Genomic DNA, 22,407 nt, shown 5'->3' on the forward strand with positions numbered 1-22,407 from the left:
ATATTCTCTAAAGTGTTCCTTTTTTTCTTAGTTTTTTTTTGCCATCATCTTAGTCGCTTTGTCAAAAAATCGCCTTTTTTCTGTGGTAGAAAAGATACTTTTGCGCTGTGTTTCTCAGTCGGGAAGTGAAAGGAAAGGTTAAATATCGAGGTAAGAAATGAAAGGAAGAAAGGAAAAGATCTCCATATCTATCTCTGGTTTCTATCTCTGGTTCTATTTTATCTGATAACGTCACCTGAAGAAAGTTACAAGCCGTAGCCATTTCAGTGAAATGTATTATGGTGTCCAATATGCTTCTTACATTATTGCACAAATATTTACTATGATTTCCTTTTCGTCTAACATGGATTTCTTGCTGTCTTGGTTGGCCTCTCATCGAATCAGGAAGACCGCACAATGTCTGGTTCTATTGCTATTGAACTGAAGGTGTGATTTTGTGGTTACAATTTACATTTTTTTTTCTTCTTTCTTTCATTCTGTAAATGAGCTGACAATATTTGCCAAGAGATTATGTTGTGGTGATTATACAACAAGAACGAAAAGATATTGCACGTCAAATGCCTTTTAAATCTATTTTCTAGCGTGTCATTTCAATTAATTCTATAGTTGGTGAATTAAATTAAAGACAGATTGCGTATAAAAATGTATTTACAATCATTTTGTTAGTAATTGTGGGAGTTGAATTTCTTCTTTTCATTTTGGAGAAATGACTTTTTTTGAAACTGAAAACCGATATTTTCTGCCTGAAAAACGTTTTAGTTACTGCCTAAAAAGACTATTGCATATTGTGGCTCAAAAATGGCTGAAATTAAACAATTGACCTAATCAAACACATTCAAATTGATCGAGAAGATAAAATCACAACTTAGAAAATTGGCATGGGCTTCGACAGTTGGTCAAAGCCAATCTCGCATCATGTGTGTGTTTCCCTTCTCAAGTATATTCATGATTCAGTGGCAAGAAGTGTCAACAAAATTGTACAGTAAATTCATTTCAGTCTAATTCAAAAACCTCTCACGGCTGCAAGAAAAGAAATCTGTATTCTGTCACGTGGCGCGCAGCTCGCGTGCTGACGGCCTAATGTTTGTGTGTTTCGTGTGGTGAGTGTTTCATGTTGCGTGTCTGTTTCACAGTGCTTGTCACAATGTTCTGTCTCACATTTCTTTTTTGAAACTCTTTGTATTCTTCGACTACAAATATTGCGTATGACACTTTTTCTTCTTCGTCTTCTGTTCTGTGGCATGAAAAGTCAAAGACAAAACAGAAAAATCTATAAGCAAATTGACTCAAATGATATTATTTTTCATTGTTTCATTTTTTTTTTTGCTCCTCAAAATTTTACTTGTTTTCCTCTTGTCTCATTAACATAAAACCATTTATAATTGCAATAGTTTACTTTCAATTATTATTTTTTTCTTCACTTGTATTTTAATAATGGTTTAAATATAATAATTAGCTGATATTATAGAGTTTATTATTATTAATAATTATGAATATATTTATGGATTCCTACTGACTAATCATTATATTTATCGTGAAATATTGATTTCGACGCACCGGGTGCATGTCTTCTGGCTCATCTTTCCTTCAAGAATGTCCTCGAAATTTTTTCCTCCTTCGCATGCCAGAGATGCTCTTCGAAAATCCCCTCATCGAACCACCCTCTGTGAGACATGCATCAGACGCTGACTGAAGATTTTCCTTTTGCTCTTTATATAAGACTTATTAGTAACAATATAATTTAGTTTTTTCTTCATCATTTCTTTTTTTCTTTTTAAATATATTCTTAGAGTTTAGAGAGGCATCGAGTTGACTTGATTCTGAGCTCTGCACTTCGTTCATCATCGCGCACTGTCTCTCAATTTATACTCTCTTCAGTGCTGAGTAGAATTGATTCATTTCTTGCTCTTTCTTTCTTTCTGTCTTTTCTTTTTAGATAACTAAACACTACAACAGTGGATCGTACTCAAATAGTTGGATACTTTGGTGGGGCGAGAAGTCTATTAAGGGCCCGTTTTGTATTGTATCTTTAATATTTTTAGTTTTATTATTCATTTTTTCGTAAAAAATCAACATTTTTGAAGGCACTTTAGATCGGACGATGTGGCCCATTACATTTTTAAGTCCATGGTTATTTCACGTGTAATTTTGAATTTTGACTCGAGTGAATGTATTAATTTTTGATTGCCATCTTGCCAAAAAGTTTTTTGTTGACAAAAACATGTTTACCGGTAATGTTGTTGTGGTCTAAACATCATAATAACGCTCGTTTTTTTTTTTAACTTCACCAAAGTTGTAACTTTTTGCATTTTCCACAGTGTCATTTTTTATCAACGTTTTCTTTTTTTGCATTGTGTTTCCTAGTTTTATTGTTTTTTTGATTGCCTTCATTGACTATTGCAAGAACGGATTTGGGTGTGTCAGAGAAATTTGTGGCTATTTCTGTTTTGAGAGCACCCAACTATTTGTGTTCGATCGCAAATGAGTGATGTTGTTGCGTTGCTTGGCACAATCTTCAGTGGTGTCTTAATAGTGTTGAAATAATCTTTCCCTCAACTGTCTAAATAAATACTTCAACTCAATCGTCAACAAGTTAATCAATTCACGGAGGGAGATTTGCTGAAGCAATGGCGATTCTTGGGCTGTTGCGATGTCGGAAGAGATTTTTTTTTATCTTAATTTTTAATGGCACACTTTGCAAGGGTTTTCTCATTGGGAAATGCTTATACTATTTCTCCCTTTAGACGCCGAGATTGTTCGTTGTGCAATCAACAGATCAACATTAAATTGTTTCAATCAAATTGCTGGTGGTTGTTTAACAGTTAATAAACCAATCATTAAGTATCCCATATTTCCATCTGAGATCACTTCTTGCAAGTGCGCTTCTAAGTTCCTCCGGAAAGTCTCTTTTCGTGTCACTATTGCAAAATTTTGATTAGTCATTGTGGCAGAATCTGAGAAGGTCCCCAAAAATCCTTTCTTTTCAGCATCTTTTTCTCCTCTTCCCCACACGTGAACACATGCTAGCCTGCAAATTATACACTCAAGAACTTCAGTTTCCCTATTTCAGATTACAATTGTCGGTTAAACTAACTCAAACCCTGGTGAAAATCAGTTGATAATCCAAACTAAAGCATCATCGCGGTCAAAATTACATAATATTGTGCATGGAGCGTCGAGAAGGAAGCAAGTCGATGCCTAGTTTTCCAACAATTTTACATATACTACATCCCACATTCAAAAGAATTCATAATTTAAGTTTTTTCTTCTTTTAATTATTCTTTATGTAATTTTAATGTAATTCTTCATCTTCTGCTTTAAATATACGTACTAATTCTTTATGTAATGTTGATGCGTTATTTTTAATGATTTTTTTTCCTTTAATTAATAATTGGATTTTTTTTACCAGTTGTAAGAGTTTTTCATGTATTCCATTTTTTCACTATCATCAATTTTTTTTTCTTATCATCTTTCTCAATAATAATTATTACAATTTATTTTCTCAATTGTTTCTTATCATCAATTTTGACACATTCCATATGTGTTGGTTTTTCTCTGTGTGTTTCCTTGTAAATCATGACAACTATGACAGAAGGTTGGATAAAGGACAACTAAGGCGGGGCAATGAAGGTCAGAGCATAAGTTAAAGGCTCATGTGGAAGAATTGTCTGTGTTATCAAGACCCTGCGTGCGCAAGTGGCAAGCAAAGGTCCGCAGTTGATCGAAATGAAGTGTCAATTCACTTACATAAAATCATCCGTACATGACAAAGCATAAACGTTCTGGTGGAATTGAGTTGTGTTACCATTTATTTCTTTTTTTTCTGCTGTAGTTAATTGTATTTTCTTCATTTACTTATTGTTTACTAGTTATTATTTCAATTGCCTTTGCTTCTAAGCTGTTTCTGCTGGTTTTCCTGTGTATTTTGTAGTTTTCTTTTATGGAATGGGGAGTAAATTTGCTGTGGAATGTTTACTTTTTTTGGATATAATTTTTTTTCACTTCAATTTTGAATTTTTATCCGTTGATTAATTTTTTTTCCATTCTGTACTAAGTTAACAAACAAAGTGCATACACGAAAGCAATACATAATGAGTACGTTGACATGAAAAATTGTTACTCGCTGAGAGAATTACAAATGTCACACATTTCCTCTTTCTCTCGTGTGTGTGTGTGTTTTTTTTCTAGCTTAGTGGAAGCAACCTTTTCAGTGTCATCCAACGAAAATATACCTTAAAGTTATCATATACAAAAAAATCAATTTGTTAATCAAAGAAATTCAATAGTGTTCAGTGAATAATTGCATTAATGCAATTGAAATTTCTTTCTCATGGAAAATTTTGAATTTTGACGCATGAATTTTGATGTGATTTTTTTTATCTGTAATGTGAAAATGCTGTCTTAGGTAGAATTTCATTCATTCTTTTACAAATGACCCGAAAAACTATATCGTAAAAATTGTGAGAAATGTATGTTTTTTTTCACCATTTTAGTGTTGATTTAAAGTTAATTTTTTCTTTCTTTTACGTTTCTATACAGCAAATCATCACACTAGTAGGACTTATTACTTTTTATTTAATTTTTTTGTATATAAGAAAATATAATTTAAGGCAGATTTTGGTAAAAATTACACACAATTTCATACTTTTGCTCAAAATTTTTTAATTACCTTTAATTAATTACTTGTTTTTCATTTTTTGTTAATTTTAAATTTAATTTTAAAGATAAGGCGCGAAGGTGCTTCAAATAAGCTTGTACTTTTTTCGTGATATTTTCTATATACGTTTTTCTTTCATTTCATTTTTCCTTTATTTTAATTTAATCTTTTAGTATTTTGCCTTTGTTTTCTTTCACATTTTTTTTCGCCGTTTGTGAGTTCTCAAAAAGGTTTTTTTTTTGCTCAGGACTTTCTGTGTTGTCATTTTTAGTCACATTTTTCTTGATATTTTCAACTTTTGACCGGGAATCCGAAACATTGCCGAGAACGATTGTTGAACAGAAGGATCTTGTTTGCCAAAAATTAACATCCATTGTCCTGTAAATGATCAAAAGCCTCTTCTTTACAAAATTGATTCCAAATCATTTCCCTAAGTGATGCTGTACCGATCTATTTTTCTTGCTCTATTTGCTTCAGTTTCTGTTGTTGTTGTTGTTGTGAGTGGTTGTATCGCCCAAAAATCGGTACATTCAATCTTATTGTGTGATTTAGAATTTTGTTCTATATTTTCATTACTATCTTTTCTTTCTTTCTTACGTTTTTTTTATCTTTTGGAAAAATCTGCAGATATGTTGTCGGTCCAGAGTGAAATTCACATAGAAAATCATACAATGAACTTGTTTGTCAGCACCCTTATAGAAATAATAAGGAATATACGCGTGGTTTATTTCCAGAAATATTTAATCAACTATCATGTTCATCTCTTTAACTAACATCACCTCAAAGAGCCGCCTGATAATGTGTGTATTATGGAAAATATAAATTAGTCCAGACATTTTATATCTTATATATATATCGAAAAACCTCAAAATACATATTAGTTCCATTTTCCAGAAATAAATCTTGTTTTATTGAGTTATTACCATGGTAAAGCCAAAAAGTCCGGTAAATTGTTTATTTACATGATCCACATGTTTTTGCAAATTGTGTTTAAATTCAAATCATTGTGTTGACAACTGAGAATCTCTAAACATAATATATCATTTCTGACAAATCAACATTTTGATTGTGATTAAGATAACTCATCAGTGACATACGAAATCTTGGAGATTGTAGTGTCATTACATCTTATGGTTCATCTATTCGAAATTAATGCTCATCATCGACTGACGAAAAGTAAAATAAAGTGTTCTCACCAACATCCTTTGTGGTCAGATGGGATATTTTTTTATTACCTTTCCTTGATTTGTTCCTTAAATTGTCACCCAACATTTTGACATCCACTTGTGCATCCACGAAAGATGGGCAAATCCCAAGGGGTTTAGCCCCGATATTTTACTCCCCTTTCTGGCTGCCACAAGCCTCCCCCTCTCTCATACACATTCCTATGCTGTTGGTCACTGTTTGCAATGTACTTCAAAAATGGTATCTACAAATCTGCCCCGAATGTCAATTGGCGATTCTTTCACTTCATGGTTCTCCATCGGAATCTCATCGTTCTTCTCATGTCTCATTAAATGCTAACACATATCTTCTCTGTCTGTCTCTTCTCTTCGGGTGTCAAATTCTACAAACTACAAACTTATCAACTTTGGAATAATATCAATACACCTCGTCAGACGGGCTGATGATCTCTCAAATTTGTCATCAATGCAAAATTATTTATCATGTTTAAATTGAAATTACATACAATATCTCCTAATTCACAGTGGAATATTGGTTCTCTAACCAACATCAACTACCTGAGAAAAGACATATCCCTTCTCTTTTGGAGTCATTGTTTCCTCTTCCTTAATTCTCGGAATATTTTTCTCTCCAGTTTATCAAGAAATCAAATGGATTCTCATCTAAATTGAAAATGTCTTGATGTCATGTGTCTCTGTGTAGTGTTGTGTAATGTATTACGTGTCCATTATGTGTTTTACATATTTAATGATAGATACTATGAATACGCTTTTCCTTTAGTTTTATAATACATTCGATTTTTTTTTCTTTTTGAAATATAATGGTCAAGCATTAATGCATCTTCCAACGTGCCGAGATGAATTCTCACGCACGACTGATTCAAATATCAAGCTGGTGGTTTCATTTGATCAGTCAAATACATTGTTTTCCCTTAAGTTTATCCAAAGTGCTTCTAGAACAATCGAGAAATATCTTTTTTTTTTGTTTGCTTCATGATCTGTTCATGTTATAACTCCTTACTGTTTATGAGTGAAACTGAAAAATCACAATTACTATCAACAAATCAGATTACATACTTCTGCACTCTAATGCGTAATTACTGGGTCATCGTAGCGTCGCATGCACTATTCAGGACTGGCGCCCAGAATTGGGGACATTACGACGTTAGTAATTGCTTCTGGTGGTGATGCTATGATTTGAATAAGAACCAAGGCTTGGATACATAAAACACAAAACGGAAATTGAATGAAAATGCTCACTTCAAGCGCGAATTGTTAATATTCGTAATGAGTTTTTGACAATTTTTCAAAATGTCCTCTTTTTTTGCCTTGCCTCTCAAAAATACTTATTCGAATTTTGGGCTTCCGGAGATGTTAAATCTGTTTTTCCTTTTTCCTTATACAATTTTGCATGGTTTTTTTTTAGTGGCGCGTCCAGCGTCAAATTCACTTTTTTTTGCTGCTCATCTCAATAACACCTTGTTCTGTTTTTTTTTTTTACCTCAACTATTATGAATATCATTCATGAGATGAAATACACTCAGCCTACACTTGCTATCATCATCTTACAATAATACATTTAAATGATTTTATTTTTCTTTGTTTATCGAGACGGTTATTATACTGCAATTGACAATTGAAAATGCCGTGCTTTTCAATTGATCGACGAATGTCTTCGGTGGTCCTCCGTGGAAATCACAGCGGAGAGGTTTTTTTTCATGCTTATGTTCTGTGAGTCAATTTCCACGAAAGTTTTTATACTGGCTTTTACCCCATTTAGGTCTGTCTTCTGTGGCAAATTATCTTCAGCACTAGAGATCACGAATTTCATGTACATCTGAGATGCTCCCGGTTTTTTTTTTATTTTTCGACACTTTCTCGCGGATTTACTGTCAGATTAGCGTAAACATTTAAGCCTAGTGAAACTGTTTCTGCACACTCTCCGCATTTTGCACTGGTAGAGTAGCATTTTCTTCATCGATAAAATGTTGTGATGGTAACGCGAAAGTAAACGAAAGAGATGTTGTTAATACAGAACCTAAGATGTTACGTTAACAGAAGATGTTATCAGTTGAGCAAATATTTGATTCTATTTTGGGTTCTTCTATCCATTATAAGTTGAAATCTCCTCATATAATCACTATCCTTTGTTCTATTGCAAATTAAAATATATATATATATATACTCTATATCTTCTTAAATGGTAATATTATGTTGTTGTCTTGTTCTTTAAACCTTTATATTAAAAATTACTTACTTAGATTACTATTTCACCATTTCTATTTCATTTATTTAGTTTGCTGTATTTTTCAATAAAAAACTTGTTCTGGCACTATTGTCAAAATAAAGATGAGTTTATTTCATTTGGTTTCCCTCTGTTTATCCATCATTAAAAATTATTCAAGTGGATGTATTCAACAATTAATTACTGCTCTGAAAAATGAAGAACATGTATTTCTCTTATATTTACTAATACTTCACCCTCTTTTTACACATGATAATTATCCTAGAGAATTTTTCATCTGCCTCGGAATGTTGGGTTTTTCTTCTTTTCTCTCTTTTTTTTAAATGGTTATGATAGGGTTTTGAAAAGGTGGTTGGATTTTCACAATTATTCACTAAAAAGTTTCTTTTTTATCTGAATCTTCCTTCATGGCTTGTTATCGTACTGTATATTTATATTACTTTTGTTGCTTGTTTTTTTTTAGAAAATTATTCAATAAGTTGTACTTTTAATTGCTCAAATTATTATTGTTGTATTAATGGTGAACATAATTAGAAGTTTTGCAGGGTGATTTGGCAGTTTAGTGGCTTCTATTGAAAGATATTTGAACATTTTTTTTATTGATAAAATGCAAATCAAAGTGTTGGAAATTAGGGAGTTAAATTCACATTTGAATGATGAATATTGGAGCTATTGTTTTGTTTAGCTAAACAATTTATTACACTTTGTTTTGCCCATGAAAACCGCCCCTTGATAGGTGAAGATCAATTATGGGCGGCGCTTCAGAAGGACACGGCCAAATAATTTGTTCTGCTGAGCTGCTCAAAACAACTGCTTTTTGAAATGAATCAATTAAACTTGTTGCAGTTTTGATATTTAAAAAGAAAATCGGTTAAGAGTAAAGAATGAGGCAAAGTAATCGTGGAATTGAACATTGCTAATCACCCTGCGTCCAGTTGTATCGTAGTTCAATGCTTCAGTTGGCACTGGGATAGGCTGTCCGGCGCGTAAATTCGAGTAAGTTATTGGGATGTGAAGATGGGTGTAATGTCGCCGGACGAGCCATCGCCAAGGGCGCCTCACTGCGGCATCTTGCTTACATGCTATTGCAAATGAATTGGCTGGTGAGAATTGTAAATAAACCCGGTGTGGATGTGACAGAAAACTGTCAATCCACGACTATTGTTATGTTTTGTATACATATATAAATATTTGTCATTTTGTTCTGTTCCATAAATATTTATATATCCCCGAAAAATATCCCAAAACAAGACACACTTAAATTGTTTTCCATTTTGACATGTATATAAATATAATATACAATATCATTGGTAAATTGCTGATCTTCCTAATGCCGTGGCTTTTTTTTTCTTTACCCATTTCGCAAATTACTGCTCGCCGTGTTTGATTTTCAGATCTCTTTCGATTTGTTGTTGGTTGGTTTTAATAAAAATGTTGAAATGAATGGTCACATCTTTTGCTCGCTCCTACATTTGATCCATGTCATCTCAGTTATACTGTAATCTTCCTTCCGACAGCGAATATTCGCGGTAAATGTAAAAGTCATTATTAATTAATATTTTTAATTCCAAGTATATGTATATAATCTATATTTATACTTTATAATATCTGATCACATTTATTGCAGTCTGTGGTAATTTGTTGATTTAATGTTTTTTTTTATTTACTTTTTCTCTATTTCTTACTTTTCTGATTTTATGTAGGTTTTTGTCTTAAAGTTTCGTTTTTTTTTTAATGTCTATTACGCTTGTGTTTTTTTTTCTTGGCTTATATCACGTATTACGGTCCTATTAAAAATATACGCACGACTGGAAATCGTCTGTTGCATCAAATGAGGATGTTTAATTTATCTACAAAAAACACTTGTTGTAAAAAATGCCTATTATACTTCATCTGCCCTTTTACTGCTCTCATCTCACGTTTAAATGCTTTGTGTAACCAATTTTTATATTCTGTTTCATCCTTATTACAATTAAAAAACCATATTTCTTGGTGTGTCTGCCAATTGTGCTCTTCAATGTATCTACAAATTCTTGACGACGACACCGCGAAGGTATTTTGATAAATCGATTAAGCTGTAGTCAATTGGTTTTAAATTCTTGACTGTTCTTTTCCCACTTGGTATTTTTTATTATAAAGACTTTGTATAAAAATATAAATAGTTTTATTAATTGGTTTCTGTGTTTTTTTTTTTTTAAATGTTGTTTCTCATCATTTCTTATTGAGTTGTACTATAAATTATCCCGGTTTCTGCGGACTTCACAGTCCGCTCACTATTGCAAATTAAAAAATTTTCATTATGATTGATTAACTATTTTTACCATGTAATATTTTCATCTTTTCATAGTTACACAATCACATTTAGGTTTGTGGACAGAGTCGCAACTCTGTCCTCATTGCATTTGATTGGAAACTTGGTTGTTGAGCTTTATGTTGTTTTAGCATTTCACTTGATGTAAATGATTTGCCTTGATTTGACAAGTTAATTTTCTGCTGGTGTTTCACTTCGCTTTCCGCATATTTTGTCCCTACGGTGTGAGTAAAAATTAACTGCTTGATTTGCATTATTTGGTGGTTGTGGAAACGAAAAAAGTCCTTCCGCGCACCCTACAGGGGGCCCCCTAGTGCCCCTAAATGGCCAGGATGATTCGCCCAAAACCATCGCTCGCCACGTTGCAAAATCCACCCCCCGCGAGAGCGCGATTCATTCGCTATTGTAACTAAAAAATATATTATCATAAATTCTGGTTATTTCACTATTATCTGCGCGACTTGGCGACGCCTCAGCGACGCCTCTACGACTTTGATAACGAGTTGCTGTTCCTTCCGCTGTCGTATCTGTGTAAGCTTCTGCCTATTCTTGTTACACAATATCGGTATATTTTTATTCTCCTTCAATTTTCCCCTTTTGAAACTTTATGTGGCAACGGCGAGTCCCGCAGGACTCGCCCCCGAATGGCCTCTATTGTAGCCTTCCGTCTTGAGATCTCATTATTGCATTTTGGTACATTTTGTCCAAGTGTACAGATTCTGCTGTTAATATATATCAACAAATTTTGAATTTCCTGTAGACTCGATCGCTGCAACTTGAGATCATGCTCGTCAATGCAAATGAGGATGGCGTAAGTGGTAAAATAATGACTTTGTGGTAATATGTTTTCACATTTTTTGGTCACCTTTGAGTGTGTTCGGATCACTGGTGCTTCAGTGATCTTGTATACAAACTTAATCCGGTTCGCGAGACTGGCTCGCGATTGCTATTGTTGACATAATTGGTTGTAGTTTTGCTTTTATTAAGTATATTGTGGAAACGAAAAGCCGTCAAAAACCCCCTGAAATGTTGTGTTGTAATCCCAAAACGCGTCATCATGACCGAAAGTCTGCTTAATGTAAACTAAACCCTTTCTCTCCGCTCATCTATTTCAAATCAATCACTATATTTGCTGTGTTAAGTGCCGCATAGAAGAAACATGATTGGCATTCTATATTGCCCATCAAGTTCTACATTTCATTGATCTTTTTTTTTGGAATTTTGTGATCAGATTTTTTTTCGTATAATTTTCTGCAATATTTAGAATTTACCTTAATTTTCACAGTAACTAAAAGATTAATCCTTTTTACATCTACTTTGTTTTAATTTACTTGGTATGTGTCTTCATATTCATCTGCAAACATTCCGACTGTCTGGAACGCAAAGCCAAAAGTTTACTGCAAGACTGAATGATGATATATATTTTCTTATTAAATCCTTCCCTCACTAGAATTCCTCTCTGTCTTTGGAAGTTCGCTGTTGAAGTTGTTTTCTTTTTTTTTTAATTCATCTATGTTTATTTGCATCGTCTCAATAAATATCATTTTACACTTTTTCACCCACTATAAGTGCAAATTGGTGCGAAACAGTTTCACTTGTGATTCATATTTTCTTTTTGCCCTTGAGGTTATTTGCCAGAAGTTGTCCAGGAGTTTGTAATCGGGTCGATGATCTCATGTGGGGAAATTCTGTGATCTTTAGTGACTTACTTTGGGGAGTTTTAATTAGAGTTTCATGTAAAACTGAGAGAGTTTTACCCTGGCTATTGTTTTCCATTGGTTTGTCTGGTTAGAAATTCATACACAATTAATTCATTTTACTGCTTTCAGTTCCAATACATCCATAAATCGGTTAAATTACACTGTCTCTAGTGATTTTTTTTTGGTAAATCTCCTGTTATTAATTGGGTTTTGTCTCTTCATTTCAAAATCTGTGACTATTGCATTTTGTGGTTTCTTCATCTGGTTTACTTCATTGTTACCTGTTTGAGAATCTATTTACCGTCAAAATGTTTTTCATACCATATATTCAAAAAGTCTCACTTAAATTGTTGTCTATCGGTGTAAACTGCATCGCGACATCCTTTCTTTACACAACACTTACTTTACGAAAAATTACAAATTATTCAATTACACTCCGTGACTACATTATAACGTCACTACAACTGATTCTACGGTTCATTTTTTGGCATTATTCCTCTGGGGCCTCTGCGTTAAGTTTGTCATTCCGCCCAGTTCTCATCCTCATTAATGCTAAGAATCTGGGTAAAATCTACGCTGAATATTTCTACAATTAGTTTGATAAAAGTACGTGCATTAATTTAGGACTTCAAGGATCGATCCAGGAATTTTGAGGTGTACTTTGGTATTGATAAATCAGAAATAAATCAAATTATATACTTACTCCTTGGAAGGACAAACAAAACAAACCAAAAGATATCCCGGAGGGACACAAACAGAAAGAAGAACAACCAAAAGTGTACAAATGCCGAGTTTTTACCGAAAAAAAGTGGGTTCTCAAGTCGTTAGCCAAACATCTCTACCAAAAATTGAGCGAGAAAAGCCTTCAATTTGGCGATTCTCAGTAATTTTTTTTTTCCTTCCTCTTATCACAAAATTCAGTTACATTGTCAGTATTTTTTTTCATAATTTTTATCTTGTTTTTATTCATTTTAAATTTTGAAGGCATGTCTTTTCTATTTTCTAAATAAAATTAACTCTCATGTCAATAGTTAATTGATAAATAATAATAGTCAATAATTGTCATAATCTTCTCATATCAATAATTAATTACATAAAATTATCAATAATAGCTACAATCCAAAGATTCTTTGTACATTTTAAAATAAAGTTTGCTAATTTATTTAATTTTTCACCTCTCTTTCTCTCTTTTTTGGTAAAATTAGTGTGTGAAATTGATTTTTTTTGTAGCCCTTAAATCCTTATATATTAAATATTTCTGTGTTATCTTCAAGTTTTGAGACTTCTTCTCATCCTTTTCATCATTTCTTTTGTTTATCTTTTTAATTATACAAGACTAGGAAACTCACCGTTTGCCACTTTGAGGCTGTGTATGACTCAGTGGCAAGAACCTCAAGTGTATTGATTCTTCTTTTAAAAATAGTTTTCAAGGACTCTTTGCTGTCTTTTAACCGCAATGTTCGTTAATCAGCCTGGTTAATCGCTAGTCTTTAAATTAAATGCGGACTTTAATTTATACGTTATCTCTAGTGTTACTTTTAGGCTTTGAAAAGGTAAGAAGATAAGGGGAAGATTTTATCGAAAAGAAAAATAAAATGAATATTTACAAATCATCTCAAATGTCATCAGAATACTTAGAGTGATCATCACACTCTAGCAGATCTTCTGATCTATACATATAGCATTTTAAACTAATTTTGTCACTCAATGTAAGAAGATACAAAAAAAGAAGAGTCTAGAGACGCAATTATCAAAATATATATATAAACAGAATTAATTCAACAACACATTGTTAGTCCCAAAAAGCAACAACATGAAGTGCAATTAATTCCAAGACTAGTCTTTTGCTATCATACCTTTGGTGTGTATAAAGTAAAATAAATCTTGTCTGTATATTACAGGTTTTAAATAAAAAATATATTGAAACTATCTATACGATTATATTAATGGTATTTTTTTCTTCATATTATTATAATTACTTCCATGCTCATTATTGATTTCATTCATTTATACTCGTTTTACATATAATCGCCTGGTTTTCTTTTACTCAAATTTTCACCACTGTCTTTTATTACTCGAAATACTGATGGACACGACTATTTACAGTATAAATATTATCTTTAATTTTTTTACCTCTTTACACAACTTTATGGTAGTTTAGTGGCAGTTTTTCGGTGGTGGGGTGATTGGCGGAGTTTTTTTTTCTCTGGCTTTCAGCACTCCTCTTTGATATGCGCTTTCGGCCAATGACCCACCCACTGATGTACTAACTATACAATTACATCGTATTTTATGCAAATATTGTAGACATTGGCATTATTACAAATATGTTGTTTTCCTTATCAATCTTATACAGTTTGGAATCGGTTGCATTTGACTTGATACACTACATGGAATGCACATTGTGCTGAGCTGTAGTTTTATGGAGTCGAAATCAACCGACAGTAACATAAAACGCCAGCGTAGCTTTTCGCCATTCATTGATGCACACACGCGCTCAATAAATGGATGGTTAGAATGAGAGAAATAAATCAATACATATGCCTTGGTATTCCCCCATTTTTGTCCTCCTCACTCAATACTTCTTTTTCTCCAAGAAAATTCATGAAAATGTACAAAAGAAATGGCTTTTTTCCCCCTCTTTACTACATTGTTGATAAATTGCTACTTTGTGGTACAAGATTTCTCAGCTTTTCGCTTTTTGTTCTACATTTTTTTTTTTGGTTATCATTCTGTTGAAAAGAAATGTTGCTGCTGCAATACAGTTTACACGTGACACAATCATTTGGTTGATATCCTGATGACTATTTAGTTGTTTGTTCCGCTTTGAATGGCGGAACAGTTTCGGCTATAAGTTAGACAAATTATTCTGTGTGGTTTTATACATTTATATCTCTTCGGTTGTCCTGTTCAAAATCTGTTGTATTCAGTTTGATGTTGTTCGGTTGTGGTCGAAAATGAAAGAAATTATCGCTATTCTGTGGCTGCTTGGGTTTGCTGTCATTTGATCCTATTGTTGATGCTTATATCGTTTCGGGAGCTCCTGGTTTATTGCTTGTGGTTTGCGGTTGACGACGTGGTTGAGATTTTTCTGGTTGTCAGAGTCCAAAAGAAAACTCAATTTTTTCCTGCTTTCTTCTTCATTCAAAAAACATTTTGCCCAGTAGTTGATTTTTCATTTTTTTTTTTGGTTTCTTATCAAAAAGGTTTTCAGTAGTCCTCAAACATTCCTTAACATTGTTGAAATTTTTTCCATCTTTTGTTACTTTTTGACTAAAAATTTTGGTTAATAATTTTCTCTGTTTCTTTTTTCACTTCTCTTTTTTTTCTTCCTTTAATTTAGATTAATTTTATTTACTTTTTAATATTATTTCACTTTTCATTTTTTCATCTTCTTTTTTTGAAATGAAGGCCTAAACGCGAGTATATCGTCGATAATAATTGCAGTCGCTTGTTATTTGGACGTAAGCACACTACATTTATAGGAACCACAAAAGTTGTTATATGTATCTTTTATTCTCTTTGTTCTTTCCTCTTTCCTCATTTTTCTTCTTTTTTTTCACTATAAACGATTCTCCATGTTTTTTTTTGTATTCTCAATAAATTTGTATTAATTTCAATTAATCGATAAATTTGCATAATACTTCATTTAGATTCTTTTCTCTTCATCTTAAAATAAACTCTGTAAGCTACTTCCTCAAATTCATACCATTAAATTTCATTTTAGTCGGATCTTAAATTAATTCAGATTTCACATTATTCATCTTTTTTGTGTTTTTTTTTTGGTTAAGAAAGTCTCTCTCTTCACTTTGAAGAACATAAAGATAATGTTTTTTTTTTGTTGTTCGCTTCTTCAATCAATCTTCCTACTCAAGTTGTTCCAGAAAGTTGGGAGTCTTAAAGTACTCCGGTACAGGATCATCCAGTCGCGATATAATCTTGTATATCGACTTCTTCCACGATTGTTCTGTATCTTTGCCACCTTGAATTGCTTTGAAAAACTCACGAAGAGTCTGCTCCACGACATATCGGAAGTTCGAGGGCACCTAGACGACGGGGAAAGACAGCAAAGTCCATCAGTCAAGTGTGACTCTCTTTGGGGCGGCGAAAGTCATTGGGTGTCAAATGAATTATCACTAACACAACGGACGATTATACGAAATAAATGCCATTCCAAATTATTCACACCATCATCAACTATGGTTAGTCATTGATTTAGAGGAGCACCTATTTGTATGTTTGTACAAAGAAGCGCACCTGATCACGGCATACCTCTATGTGGTTATTCCGATTGTAGTGCAGATTGAGGACCCGATAGATTTCGCTATCGCCGCTCACGTGCAGATCATCTGCACTCTTCACTCCTTCGCTGACAGCTTGACGTGCATACTTCTCCATCTGAATGTAATAAAACTCCCTGCAAGAGTCAAGACGCAGGCCGATTAGTGCCAGGAATGCCATTGACACAGACCCACATTGCACGCCCGCCGAGCGCACAGGCTCAATTCACTGCTATATAGTGTGGGGGAGGGCAGGGGGTGGGGGCCGGAGTGTGTGGTTAATAATGCAAATTTTAGAGAGAGAGTACAATGACCCAAATTAAATAATGTTTCACTTTCGATTACCCCAAACCCAAGTGAAAATGCAACAATGTATGAACTTCATAAGCCGCTCCTATATTGGGTGAAATTGATCCATTTATACCAAGTTCTGATAGTTTGTCAGCGTCGGTAAATTGCGATAATCAATACAGGATGTTGCAAAATGCTCCACAACTTCACACTCTCCGTTCGCATTGTAATTGTGAAGCAATCGCAAGTCAGTTTTACAATCATTCCAACGTATAAAGATCAGAAAGTCTTGAAATTAGCCTAAATCTACCGAATTTCGACTCCTTTTCAGCATATTGTGGCATAATTTCAAGCTTTTCGATCGTCACAAATTCAAGAATATATTGTTTTCAGAGTCCAAATAAATTTGCACTCATTGCAGCTTGATAAAATGCATTAAAAGAAACTCTTCTTAAATGACGAGACTGCTTAACATCATGTGTTATTCGTCGCGCTGCTCTCCTAACAAATTGGCTGTGGCAAATTGCAGCGGGTGCTCAATTCTTGAGCAATTGTTGCAATGCCTAATGAATAAAGCGTTGATAATAATTTAATATGAGTGCCACAAATCGGCCAAGAAGAGTTTGATTGCCTCGTCAAAGTGACCACCCGCGGCAAGAGACTCGCACGGCGGCGTAATTTAGTATTCTTCAAACTATACAGTCTCTCACACCCACTCGAGATCCACACTACTTGCACTCAAGTTGAGTGCTCAGTTTAGTGTGAAGGCGGCGGAAGAAAAAAGCCGTAATGTCATAACAACATTCACACTCTGCACGGATTTCCTTGGTGTGTGAGTGAAAAATAAGAGGCACTTTTCACACTTTTCATCCCATGACACGAGCCTGGATGGGGTGTTGTTCCTGGGATGCCGGCTGAATGTGTGTCACATGTGGGTGAAGGGTGGCGAGCCCTCGGGAGGAGAGCTTGTGTGGTGAAAGAAAAAAATTGGCACAAGGTAGAGAAAAACACACACACACGCGCGCGCTCTCTGTGACAATAAACTGCGACACCCGGTGGATTTCCTGAGTGAATCATTCCTAGAATTTTCACCCTCGCGCGCGCACTTTCTTGGAAAATGCCCTAAGACATTTTCACCTGATTAAGGCGCCTGCGAAAGATTATGGCTCTCTAACTATTCTGTGAATTGATTAACTATTTAACAAATGGGGTTTAGGCATAGTTTATCGTGTGGTTGAGGTCAAATTCTGGGAATTAATTGAAAAAGTATAAAGTTGTTAGAAACCAAGCTATTGGTCTCTTCGAGCTGGGGCAACAAGATATGGCAATTAAGTGAGAAACACTCTGAGACGCTAGAGTGTGTCTACTCTAGCTAGAGCACCTTCTGTGTGCTGCATATGCTTCACGGTTCAATTGCTAATAAGGTGAAAGTGCGGAGAATTTTTTCATCCTCTCCTCTTCCTCAATTCACATATGAGAAAATATCCGTCTGTATGGAAACTTTATTGTTGCCATTTGTAAAATTGACTACACGAGGCACGGGGGGAAAGCGTGGAAATTTCGCGCAGCATGAAAGGCAGAGGATGTGTGCTTTTGAAACTTTATGTCGCTGATTGAGAGGGAAAAAAAGGCGCACACACACAACCGCTATAATTAACAAAGTGCTTAACAAAAGCCCATCAGAGAGCAGCAGAGACAGGCGGATTGCACGCAAAAAAAAGGGTGAAAGAGGAGAAAATATCATCTTTTATTGGTGGCAATTCACTTTGACTTGAATGCGCGCAATTCTTCAGCCAGCGCACACTTTTCACGCGACATAGTTTTTTGAATATGTCGGTTTATACGGAAAAAGTTGATTAATTAACGCCATCCCAAGTGTGACACATGTGAGAAAATGCCAATTATATTGTTGATAAACAACACGAGAAAAGTGCATCTATTGGAGGACTTTTCATGCTCCTCCACTTTGTGTGCCAGGCATCGTGAAAAGAATGTGCAAAAGAGGCAATTCGCGAAGGATTCACATGGCAAAATTACACGCATTCAAGCCTCCTCGTCGTCGCGATTGAAATCAGCACTTGAGGCAAGAGAGAGAGGCAATGAAGTATTTATCCAGTCATCCGGCGGCTTATCACGCCATCTCGCTATAGTTTTCCGCGGGATGCAATTAACACTGTGCAAAGCAAGCCGCGGGAACACCACTTTCTCACCGTCTCGTAACGGTTTTCCTCCTCTCAAGATGAGGGTATAATCGAAAGCGCGTCAAATCTTCCTCCGAGCCGCCAAGAAAACCTTCCCCTGTAACGGTCTTTTCTTTTCATCATCCCAAGTCACCAAGATTCCTTCGCACACACACCGTGCATTTAAAGAACCCCTCAATTTCGACGCATTGTTCGGAAGGTTTTGCACCTTTTCTCCGCACTCAACTTGTTTGGCATTCTCAGGGTGCCTCGTCTTCCAAGACAACATTTATTCCACAGCGAGCAGCAAGGCAGTCCCTTTAAATCTCACGTGAAGCATTGAATTTATGAGCGTGTGAGAAGATGATAGGGTTTGAGAACCGGTGACAAGAAGCACACGAGTAACTTCTTCGCCTCACATTCCCAACCCTCGAGAAGCCGCCAAATCAAGAGTTAAAGAAAACGCCCAGAGATTTCTGCCCGCAGATATGCGATCGCATAATGACCAGTTTATATTACTTTACAGGAGAAATCTGTGCTCAAAGGGATGCAAGGAACGAATATTTCTCTGTGTGACTGAGAAAGAAGAGAGAGAGTAGGAAAAGTCTTGGAAATCCCTTTTCACACTCTTATTTCAAACAAAATATTCTTCAATTTATATGTTCAAGCCATAATAAAACAACTTCGCTTGTGTGGCGTTTTGTATTCTATCGATTTTTCTGTTCTCTGACGCTTCGATTGAAGATTAAATCAACTGTCTGAGATTTCAGAGGGTGTCACACGATTGTCTCTCATTGCAACCCCTGGACAACTCACCCTTCCTCCAATACATCGCCATTGTGCCTTTTGTCGTGCCGCAACGAACAATAGGCCCAGGATTTGCAAATACTAACGAGGACGAGAGGAACTGAGGAGAGATTTCAATGACTTATACTTTTGCTGGCGATGTGAGAAATATATTTCTCTGTCATGTCTCGATGGAAGGATTAAGTCAGATCCCGAGAGGTTCACAAATATTTTCAGCTAATTGGAAACCCAAGTGTTAATTTTGCCACCAAAGGAGGCGCAAAAGCCCCCAAGAAAAGAGGTGAGAAATGCAAATGGAATGTGTGTCAGGTCAATAGACTCATATACACATGAGTCATGGCACAGAACCTCTTTTTTTACCCGGCCTCTCGGCTCACCACCTAAGCAATATGGGCGCTTGTGGAAAATTATGCATTGAGGAGGTGGCTTGTGGAAATCTGCGGGTAATTAGCAAAGTAAATGGCCTTTTCAAGAAGCGCGCCATGCAAAGTGTGGCACTTTTCTTCGATAGAAAATGCACACACAACACGGAGAACCGCATTTTGTGCACACAAAGTGTAGGTCGGAAAGAAAAACACGAACATTATTGTTATCCCTTAAAAATTACACCCTCCCCCTCCCCACCCTCCCCACGAGAGTCTCCCTCAGCGCCAAAGTGTTTGAGCGCGATGCAAATTCTTTGGGATTTCGCGTGTTGAGCCGGAACAAAGCGAGCGAAGGGGGTGGAAAAGGGTTTGATGCGTCAACACAAAAATAGCCATTTCCTTCATTCTAATTAGCGTTAATACCTTAATTAAGTATTTTTTAATTAAGCCCTTAAACTTTCTTTTGACGAGTAACCAACAGCGATAGCAGGAATTGTGACTGAGGACTCTCTTTTTCTCTGACTTTTCTCGTGGACTTTTTCAACACGACAGAAGAACAAAAACACTTTAATTAGGTAATTAAATAATCCCACCGAAGAATTCCGGGTGCATGGCATTGTTTTAGGGCCCGAAGCCCGAGGTGAAAGTCACTCTCTCGCTCGCTCTGTCTCTGGCTTGAGTGTGAAAGTAGCGCAATTGTGGGGTGGCAAAAGTGGGGTGAGCGCGCTCGACTTGCATGTCGGAAGTTAGCTATTTCCTTCAGTGACGCCTTCTGAGGAAACCCCCAAAATCATCCCCTTTCTGATTGGCGGCGGCACGCGACGAGGGAATCCAACTCTCAAATAAGCTCTCACGTGCGCGCGGGTGCTTTTTTCCTACACTCTAATCTCGATCCGAATCTCGTGATAACGATAGTATTGGATTACTTTGGCTCTGCTTTTTTCTCACCAAATTTACTGGAAAAATGGGAAAAACTATGTGTTTTTGGAGTGATCTCAGTGAGAATCTTCTCATAAACATACACAAAATAATATTCATCAACAATTATAGTTTCCTCTTAAGATTAGTTTCAGTAGAAATTACAACAATTCGAAAGAACACATGAAATATGATTAATTTTGAGGATCAATAGTGAAAAGGTAAATTTTTCAATAACTTTCAAGTCTTAATTCTCACTAAGAATGACGATATTTTTGATTGCATTTTCCAGGGCATTTTTCTAATTCTTCTCCAAATGTTTGTACATTTTCCCCCAAACGTAGAAACCCCGTAATGCTCTCTCATCACCCAAATCGAGACATTCCGGCCACCCTTCGATTTTCTCAAGCCATCCACCCTTCGAGCATGATCCATCCAACTAATTGTGATTTGTGCGATTGATAAGGAAAGCGCCGGACATGCTGCCCCCTCCTCCCCCTCCCGCTCCCGCCAACCACGCGTAATGACAGTCAAATGGACTCACCTGAAGTTGGAGAACCATTTCACGAGTTGAGCAGTATTGTTCTTGTTGAACTTGATGTCCGGGAAGTACATTTTCAGGACAGCCGAACTGGGATATCTCACCCAGAAGAACATCAATTTCGCCTTCCGCAGGTGCATGGGTGTTAATGTTGACGAGTGCACAGTGGTTAAGGTATTATTGCTGTGAGATTTTGCATAAAACATGGCATATAAAATCAATTCAGTCGATAAGAGAGTTGGATTGCATTTTCTTTCACTGAAATGCAATCCATCTCCAATCGATTGTCTTCACATTGGCAATCCGTCTGGTGAATTTGATATTGTATGGCTTCCACGTCGGAAAGACAGTGTGGCGAATCTTTATAAGTTGAAGATTAGGGGTGGAATCGTGGGGCGTGGGAGGGGCTGAAGGGTAAATTAGGGTTGATATTATTATTAGATTAGAGGAAAGTGGCGGAGCGTGTGTATTTCCCCGGGTGAGGTGTTAAAAAAGTCAACCCCTTTCCGGTGCTATTATCGTAATTGTGTCTTTTAATCAAGACCAACTCCAAGTCCACCCTCGAGGACAGACTCTAGTGCAGCCTTGTGGGATTGAAATATGAATGGGATGGCCAAGTAAAGTGTCAAATCAATTATTCAAGATGCCGCCTAATTGCTCCACGCTCACTTCTTCAAGCATGAAGAAATTATGACACTTCCTCCAGTCAATGTGGTCCAATCGATATGTGCGGCATTCTTTCCCGGAGGTCCGGGGCGAATTCAGCGGGATGAAAGACTCGGGGCGATGAATTATTGACAACTTGGGGTGCCAAGCAGCTTTGTGACGCGGCGCAACACTTGGGGAAATTCCCACACAATTCACCGCGCGGATATAAGACATTTCGTGGGAATTGAAGAAATTCGCAAAGCCACGGAATGGATGGGTT

The 22,407-nt window shown here is 35.8% G+C and overlaps 1 protein-coding gene across 5 annotated transcripts in view; it reads right to left on the bottom strand.

The window, feature by feature from the left end:
* Nucleotides 1-1,924: 1,924 nt before the first annotated feature.
* The window catches only part of LOC132260442 (homeobox protein prospero), a 104,648-nt gene continuing 84,165 nt past the window's right edge, over nt 1,925-22,407 (bottom strand). For 4 of the 5 annotated variants that reach the window (XM_059758545.1, XM_059758546.1, XM_059758549.1 and 1 more), the window contains 3 exons: nt 21,483-21,637; nt 16,355-16,514; nt 1,925-16,143 (listed from right to left, as the gene is read on the bottom strand). In XM_059758545.1, coding sequence (XP_059614528.1) covers nt 15,964-16,143; nt 16,355-16,514; nt 21,483-21,637 — 495 coding nt within the window. In that variant the 3' untranslated portion in view covers nt 1,925-15,963. The remainder of the gene's footprint in view (nt 16,144-16,354; nt 16,515-21,482; nt 21,638-22,407) is intronic. The other variant, XM_059758547.1, reaches the window with a different exon arrangement.

The sequence above is a fragment of the Phlebotomus argentipes genome, unplaced genomic scaffold, assembly GCF_947086385.1.
Source record: "Phlebotomus argentipes unplaced genomic scaffold, Phlebotomus argentipes genome assembly scaffold_18, whole genome shotgun sequence".
NCBI classification, from domain to species: Eukaryota; Metazoa; Arthropoda; class Insecta; order Diptera; family Psychodidae; genus Phlebotomus; species Phlebotomus argentipes.